Genomic DNA, 9,362 nt, shown 5'->3' on the forward strand with positions numbered 1-9,362 from the left:
CCCGCACGTATTATTACTTCCCCCTGTAACTGCCAGGTGGCGATGTTACTACTCTGTAAACTTTGCAAAGCAACACTTTGCACTCAGAGGGTTAAATTGCAAAAATTGAGAAGTCCCAAAAAATTGGCTGTGCGAAGATTTCAGTCACAGTAATAGATATAAAACTGAAAAATGATACAGCGTGAATATTTAGCTTCTTATTGACCTTGTTCTAGAAATGCGCAATATTTGAATGTCCCCAAAAAAGAACTATTAGCATCCAAGCGAAGAGGAACTCATGATAAGAAGGGGCGGAAAAGCTTTGGTCCTTAGAATTCATATTGCTCAGGGTATTGAAGAACCTATAGTTTATTTTTGGAACATTTGCCATTGTTCAGTGATCAAACTAATCAGCAATACTACATTTTGAGATCATCAATCTGATCTCTTCCTCAGGTGAACTAACCCTGCACATAATTACAATCTAGGTTAAAATAAACCAATCACACCGTAGAATTGTAATCCCTGCACTAAGGAACCGCAACAAGCAGGAGTCAACTCCAAGTACACTCTCTCTAAACATGCACGTAATAAATCTAACATTCTTAACACATTGACTGCGGCAGATGTACGTCACTACTACTCAAGCCGTCTGAAGTCGGTACATGACTCGTGTCGCAGTCAAGGGCTAACAACATGTAATATATCAAGAGATGTATCATAGTTTAACACATGAAAAGTCATTGAACAAGCTGCTGATTTTGATATCCATGGAGACCAAAAAGACCTCAGTAGCTTGGTCACGGAGTGCTTTTCCTTCCAATTTGGCTTTTCCTTTGGGGCCAGTCTGAATTTCACTAGCAGTGTCAGACATTCAAGTATTTTCTTCAGTGCAGAAGGATGTCAACCTGTTAAGTTTCTCCGCGTCCTCAGCCACCACCTCTGTCCAGTCCATTATCCTTCCATCTACACCACTAGAAGAGAGTATGCTTCCCAGTTATAAATTGACGAATAAATTCTTTTTTTTTATCCTGAGGGAAAAGGACGGTTTGTCCCTGTGCTTAGTCCTAAAAGGACCTTTCCACCTCCCTTACTTAAATTTGTGTTCTCAAAGTCTGAAGCTTTTACAGAAGCCTATCAGATTTGAGGGCTCCTGTTCTCTGATATCCTTGGGGCTGAGGAGATATGCTCTGCTGATTCCTCCTCTTCTCCAGAGTCTACATTCATCAGTCTGGATAACGAATAAATTCTGACTATACCCAGAATTATTTTCACAGTGTGTGAATCCCCGCTGGGGATCTAGAATATACCCTCCAGTACTGAACTGATTGCACTTGGCTGTTCCAGGGATGGTGATGCCACCGCCCATGACCGGAGGGATAAATGAGCCCCAAGACTGCCCCTACTGCCGCCGCACCTTCAGTTGTTACTACTCCCTCAAACGCCATTTCCAGGACAAACATGAGCAGTCGGACACTCTGTACGTGTGCGAGTTTTGCCACCGCCGCTACCGCACCAAGAACAGCCTCACAACGCACAAGAGTCTCCAGCACCGCGGCACCTCCGGCATGCTCAAGCGACTCCTCAAGACCTCGGCCATGTTCGGCCAGCCACCCTTTCAACAAAACGCAGACTCCCCCAATTTCATGTTCTAGTGTGATGACTCCACTCGCGATATTGCTTTGACCTGCTGATCCATCGTTCATCACTTCTCACCGGAGCTTCTTTTAATCCGACTCACCGCGACGGGGCATTTTGTACGTAGCGAGTATAATATTTTTGTAGCCACTCAGTAGGTGTCTAAATATCGGTCTATTTTGGATTTCGATTCGAGCCGAACGATATATATTTTTATAATTATAGTGACTTTTCTAAAATTGTGGCTTTTAATTTTTGTGAAGTACTACTTTTTCATGAAATGTAGTAAGTGTTCAGTCTGTAGTTCACTATGCTAAGGTGAAGTTAACTAATACTCAATATATTTAACCAGTGACGTATACATTTCCAGACGTAACTAATGTTTTATTTCTTATCAGTCATAACAAGATCTGTTTACATTGAAAGTGGAAAATTATTTGATCGTAACGGTTTAGTTCCGTTGATATTCCATTTTATAATGAAGTTAACTTTTTATATTGTGCTTGTATAGTATTATTTTACAATGTTTTGGCCTAAAGCTTAGTTTGTTCTCACTTGTGTGCTGGGAATTGTGTATTATTTTAAAACTATACCAAGATTCAGCAGTTCGAAGTAATATTTACAGTGTAGTTCTCTTCTATTACATGTACATGGAGTCGAGGTCTTGTCCAAATCATGAACATATTGTGATATGGTAAACTACACTTTTAAGTTATTGTTTTATTGTGTTTAAGTAATTTTTATAGTTTGAATTTTATTTATGAAAGCTTTTTAAAGCTCATGATATGTTTGCAAATTACAATCGTTTTCCCCAAACATTACCAGCTAACGATCAGTGCAAATCGATTGCACTTTAAATCTAACGCTCAGTTTCACTGACGATTTTTTAATTTTAGGATTAAATTTTTATAGGTTTTATAACGAAAAGTGTTTTATACTATATACCATTTGTAGAATATTAAGTCTCCAAGCATCCGCATGAAACTGTAAAAATTGTCAAATCTAGTCTTTATCGAACATTTGTAACTAAAATCGTACGAGAGTTTTACATTTTATATTTGCATTTAAATGTGTGATTATATTTATTTTGAAATTGTATTTATTGATTGAAGTGATTACGTTTAGTTATACGATAACCACAGTTAGGTGGCTGGGCGAGCCGCTGCCGCCGTATCCAGTCTTGTGCGCTTTGTGTGTTCGACAAGCCGTTTCCACCAGACTGTACTAGTCTCGGTAGCGTTTTGCATCGCTTGGATCCAGTTCACAGGAGAAAGTCAAAACTGTTTTTATATTCAGAGTTTGATTCATTTACAATAAAATACGATCAAAACTGAAGCCACTGTTGTATTTCTCGTATTACAATAATACTGAAGCCGACTCTAGTACAGTTTGGTGGAGACCCCATAAACAATAATGACAGAGACATGCACAATACACCGTTCTCTAGGTACAATCATCTAGATAATAAGCTACAACCATCTCGACAACTCAGTGTCTTCGAAACCTCAAGTACAAGTACGCTATAGCATCTTTTGTGAGTTTTTACAACTTTTTGGCTACACTTAAGTACATTACATGTTCGACACAGAAACAGATTCTATTTATGTATGACTCTGGAGCTTCCAAGATGTACATTTACTTGACGATGTCGTAGTTGTATGTCGATTATCAGCGCTAGGCCCGTTCAACCGCAGACCGCTGTTTATACTAGGCCGAAGTCTTCAGAGTCCGAGGTTTACTGTAAATACTAAGCCTACCAACAGTAGTCTAAGCAGATAGATTAGTTCAGAAAATTTTCTTTAAAATTGAAAATGTTACATTTCCACTCTTCTCGTTTTCTATTGTGATCTACCTGTGATTATTATTTGTTATTTTTGTGTTACTGTTTAAGTTACTTTAGTGGATTTAGTGTTGGCGTTTACGGTAGCGGTGACTTGAGAGGTCGGCGGGGAGACGTGGGACTAGAGGCTTAGAGATGAAAATACTGCCTCCAGATCTGTATTGTGTGACTTGGCCTTCCTTCCGACATTACACCCCTTCACCTCTTCCGTTCGTATTTTGTTACGTTTTGTTGTTTCCTGTTTTTCATGAACCACCAGGTTACGTCAATTGCATTCTTACTTTACAACTAGTTTTATATACCTATAGAGGTGCTTTTGTTTTATTTAAATTTTACCTTTTAGTTAACAGCTGCATATTTCAATATATAAATGTTTGTCTGAAACTTTACAGATCATAAAAGTCTTTCTTACAAAGAGAACTTACGATACAATACCAGCATGTTTTAAAATATTGATTGGGAAAATATAATTTTTAATGATTAATTTGAAATGAACATCAGGATTTTAAAAACTCTGCATTATTCCCAAAAATTATTATCTCTTTTCTGAGCTTTAACCAAATATTTGTTTTAAACTGCCTGGCCAGACTACTACGTATGCAGCTGTTTAATGTTATTGTTAAGTTATAAAGTTAATTTGCTTAAAACTTCTGTGATTTGTATGAAATTAAATTATTATTATATTTAAAAATTAAGTTAAGTTCCTTGTTTTAGTGGAGGATGCGTACACGATTGTTGTATATTGCTTAGTGTGTGCGGCCAAGTCATGTTTTGTACAGTACTTCATACATATCCTACCCCGAATGTGCCAAGTTGTATATAATGTACTGTAAGGTCTGCCAGTTCTCAGTGTTGTCCGGTCGTTTGTCGTCTGTAGGAGTAAACTGCATCCAAGATGCGAGACTCTTGTAGTTTAGTCTGATTTCAACTTACCAAGCGGAGATTTCCACGATTGAATTTTCCTTCTGTTTCGCAACAATAGGCCTGTTTCATAGAAATATATTTTTCTGGCTAGTTGAAAAAATTAGTGTTTGGCTCAAAGGATAGGCCTATTTTCGAAATCCCTTTTCATAGTCGTCGGTAGTTACAGGAAAATTGGATTTATTGAGAATTTTTCAAAATGTACACGTTTAAAATAAAATTTCATAACTACCGAAATTAAAAAATGTTTGCATATAAAATTCAATCGAGGAAACCTTTATTAAAAAATTGTACTAAAATTTCTTCCAGTAAGTAAGTGGTAAGCCTAGTTAAAATTCATTAATATTTTGATTATCTTGTGTGCTGTGCTACAATGTTTCATCTAGTTTTAAATTATTTTCATGTACTGATCTAAATCAAACGAGTACAAATGACTGAATGTTTTTAGACTGTGTTTTTTGGAAACAAACAACAATCGCTAGGAATATATTCTCTTATTGCCAACTTCATTTGAACCAGGTCCAGTGTATTTGTGTCATTTGTATGAGTCCGTAGTTTATAAAATAATGCAGAGTTGCTAACGTCGGATTGAGATGGGCTTTTATATTGAGTTCTCTGACAATCATCCAACAATTTGAGACAGTATCCCTAATCCCCAACCTCTACTCTCAATCCCCTCCCCAACCATTCTATAATTAGTGCAGAATAACACAATCAGTATAACAGACTGTTGAATTATGGTTTTAAAATGTTATCAAGAAATTATAGTATCAAAAAGTGGGAATTTGAATTTGTTAAAAGAATCAAAACCTTCTCTACATAGTTAAATTCCCACTAAACTTGTCTAAAAACGTTTAATAAATAATTTTTCCAGGCGTAATACAGTACTTATCCAGCATATAAATGAACATATGTATATTTTCAAATATTTCTCAGTATGTTGTAGTTTTTTCTCTTTTTAAATTAAGAGCTGCTACGAACAGAGCTACTTCTGTTTGTAATTGACTAAGTTACTGGGTTTTAACCGGCCTGAAGCATAGGTCTGCTCTTTTATATAAATATAAATTGTTTGGCAAGTTTTATTGCTGGACGTTGATAAACGTTCAGAAAACGTAAATGCTAAATGCACAATTCCACCCTACATTACCGCTGGGTACTCACTGCTCAAGACAACCTTTGAGGTGGCATTGATGAGCATCATCCGAGTTCCATACAGATATTGGCATCATCTGAGAAAGTTGTGTCAAGTTACAGTTAATCTTTGTGCAAAAGCAGTTGTGATACTCGTTTTTAATAGCTGTTTTATAAATGATCGCTATTGTTAATTTATTTCTTCTTCAGAAAAAAGTGCAGCTTAAATTTCTGAAATTGAAAACAGCTTCATTTTAAACATTCCTTTACTCCTTGAATTAATGGAAAATATCCGAGTAATTTATGCTTGTATTTGTGCTTGAAATTTAACGAATGATCATTACAGTAGATAATGGGTTATATAATTACTTAATGCTCAATCTAGTGAAATGTGCCAGAAGATAGTGGGGGAGCTACTGGAAAATGAGTGGCTTAAATTTCTTCATCATGACAATACAATTTTTTTTCAAACATCAGTCTCCTAACCTTTTAGTTCCTTAAGTTTACTCATTGCACTTTATGTTTTCATCAATATTTTCTCGATATACTTGATAAAATTTTAACAAAGCAATAGAGCAAAAGAAATTTGTAAATGAACATTGATAAAACGAGGGTCAAGTGAAATTGCTTTTGGAAAGATTTCACTGTGATCAGTCACACAAGAGACTCTGTCCTGTAAATTATGCCTTCTTGTAATGAATCCATCCACTTCCTCCAACCGGTTGTTACATGTGTACCATCATTTCCATCTGACGTTAGCAAACGTTTTTTCTCTCAGTGTAGATAGTGTCTCTCCATATCATACATGCAGTACTGACGACGTTCCGTGCACTTACTGAATCTATACAGACGATATTTGCCAACATTGATAAAAAATTGCGCGCCACACTCACCCGCTTCATAGTTATTGTTGATTTTTATACAATATTTTATGCTGTTACAAGATATAGATAATAATATACACCAATAAGGACCAATAGAGATATATATATGTATACATGAGTAGACTTTTGATTTCCCTCACCTCACCGCAACGCAATAGTACAAACGCTAATGTTTTTTACAATGATGGCAAATAAGACAACAATATATAAATAGACATGTTAATATAATAGCCCCAGAGTATAGAGATGTTATTTTTGTTTGTCGTGTTACTATAGTTTACCGAGAAGCGACGTCGTGGCGGCCGAGGGTTATATTGTGGTTGTTATTCGGCCGTCCGTCCGGCGTCGTCCCAGCCGTAGTCTTAGCACATTTGTTTTGCCGTTTTCACATTTGCTTTGTGCCGTTTACAACATTGTTATTTTCTTACAACCGAAGCCGACTGTTACGTTTGTGATTTTACAATAGAACCAGTTACAATAGAGAAATAGACAGATACATATTTTATAGCCACTTTTAACATAACCGGTTTCAATTACATGCGCAGTTGTTGACAATTGATATTTATTTTGTGTACTTAGCTGTACAGTGTATAGGTTCATGAATACACATAGTAGTTATATACAGTAGGGACATGGGTTTTTGGGTATAACGCTTTTTTTATCAAGTCTACAACCTAGAACGCCTGTTTGTTTAGTGTTCTGTAAGTAGAGACAGGTTCGCCGACAGCTAGTAAATGGGAGTCTAGATGTCGGCTAATCTATATAATCCGGTACTAATTCTACCGGCATGTTCACACAAGGCACGGGAAGTATCTTCCCAGTTTGTTGTAGCTATTTACGTAAATCGGTGTAATCATCGTAATAGTAATACTGTATCTCAGAGCATAGATTATAGGGGATGGACATTTTTGGAACAATTTCAAACTCTGCAAATCGTTTGTGAATCTGTTGTACCAGTTATTGTTGTTTTCTGTCACTGCAACGACGGTGAAAAATATTTATCGATAATTTGAAATAGGTTATTTTAATGGCTCAAAAATTAAAAAAACATAGTTGTGTTATTGCTGATTGTTAAAAAGGAATGTTAAGGTAAAAGTAAGACTGTAACAAAAAGACTGAAGAGATTTATATGAGTGAATACAATAATTATGTAGTGATAGGAAATTGAATGGAATAACTTGTAATAGAGCAAAGTTGTCAATTTATTGAAATGAAAATCTTACAGATTAAGAAAATACTACTTTGCTTCTCAATATCATAATTTACGTCAAAAGTTATAAAAAATGTGATGTAAACCGTTGTCCAGTATGCCTGTATAAATTTGTTAGTGAACCATAAATGTATAGCAATTACGAAATCATCACTGTTGTGTCAGAGTTACTAAAAATTTATTTTAATCACACATGATTCTAGAATCTGTCCATCCCTACAATATATTATACTATACATAATATGTCTATCATATTCTAAGACTGTGTTAATTAATTTTTTATATGCATTTAGTTGTAATTAAACCTGTAAGCTTTGTTATTTTTGTTACTGTGTATTTTCCTATATAAAAAATTAATATTAATTTATTACTATCTAAAAGATAGTGTCTTAAGTTAAGTGTATACGTTAGGTTCCGTTACATAAATTTAGGATAGCGTTCTATTGTTTTCCTCATTTGTAATAATAAACCGTGTCTAACAGGTAGACGTAAGTTGTCGTTTGTAAGGAACAGATCGTGTGATGTCGTACTTGTGGACATCACTTAACATTCTCAGGGATTCTTAATTGTACGTTCCACACTCTCAGGTATTAATACCACTCAGGGATTTTATTATTGTTTGCGTTTTATGCATTTGTTGTTTAGCGTAATATGTACACTGTTGTGTTCATCTCAGGGAATTTTCATTTACCTCATTTCAACAACGACTTTTCCTTGTTGGAAAATTTGTATTATAATTATATACCTCATAACTGAATATTGTGTAAAAAGGGCATGGTTTTTTATAAACTGTATGAATAATTGGTTTAATGTGGGTGTTGGGCTGTTTTTTCCATCGGATCTCAATTAGTTGGTGGAATTTTAAATGGTTGATGGAATTACAGGCTTTATCGATTCATTATTTAAAATCGAAAAGTTTTATATTGCCATTGTTCACCAGGAGAGTTTCGCATCCAGGAACATGAAAATGTTCTATGACATCAGGTGTTTTTTTACGAGTCCTTTGTAAATTCAGCCCAAATCACCTTCCATTGAGTGATGACACAAATGGTAAGATGTTCCCGTGCCTACATAAGCTGCCTTCATAATAAGTACAAATCAAAAGTAAGCTACACAGCTTGTAGTTTAATTCACAACACCGGTCTATGGTTATTTGTTTACAGACATTTATACATGTTTTTGTTACAATAGAAGGTTAATTTACAGATAACATAGAGCTCATAGACATAGTAGTTTCATAAGATAGGCTAAGTTTCAGTTATATGTATACCTCATCAAAAATCCCCATTTTTTTGCCTGCAGTGATTTTTGTTTCGGCTGTGGATAGATTTGGTAGGTTTTTGAGGTTTTGTGTTTTTGAAACCTGTTTATACGTGACACTTGATATTTTTACAGTAAACATTTATATGCCACTTGGTTTTTATATTTTATTGCAACATTAAAAACTACATTGTATTAATATTATAAATAATAGTGTTTTGCCATTATTTTCTTAACTCGTAAAACTCGAAATCTACCAAAGTCTGTCCATGCCACTGGAGAAATTCAAAACTGTGCTTGTGTTCTGTTTTCACAAAAGTGTCAAAATGTACGTTAAAATGTATTCAGGAACATCTGCGTGGACATTCTCATCTTTTGGTCGTCTGGGTTAGTGTTTGTGTGATGTGGGCATAGGTTAGGCTCCTTTAATGTGGGTGCATATCATTTCGGCCATTTCCTTGTAATATTTGATGGTAATTAAAAAACATTCAGTTCAGTA

The 9,362-nt window shown here is 35.2% G+C and overlaps 1 protein-coding gene across 3 annotated transcripts in view; it reads left to right on the forward strand.

The window, feature by feature from the left end:
- Positions 1–9,362, forward strand: part of LOC124366288 (broad-complex core protein isoforms 1/2/3/4/5-like) — a 133,908-nt gene extending 124,546 nt beyond the window's left edge. For 2 of the 3 annotated variants that reach the window (XM_046822701.1, XM_046822704.1), the window contains one exon: positions 1,327–9,362. In XM_046822701.1, the coding sequence (XP_046678657.1) occupies positions 1,327–1,634 (308 nt within the window). In that variant the 3' untranslated portion in view covers positions 1,635–9,362. The remainder of the gene's footprint in view (positions 1–1,326) is intronic. The other variant, XM_046822703.1, reaches the window with a different exon arrangement.

This window comes from Homalodisca vitripennis, chromosome 7, assembly GCF_021130785.1.
Source record: "Homalodisca vitripennis isolate AUS2020 chromosome 7, UT_GWSS_2.1, whole genome shotgun sequence".
In the NCBI taxonomy this organism is placed as follows: Eukaryota; Metazoa; Arthropoda; class Insecta; order Hemiptera; family Cicadellidae; genus Homalodisca; species Homalodisca vitripennis.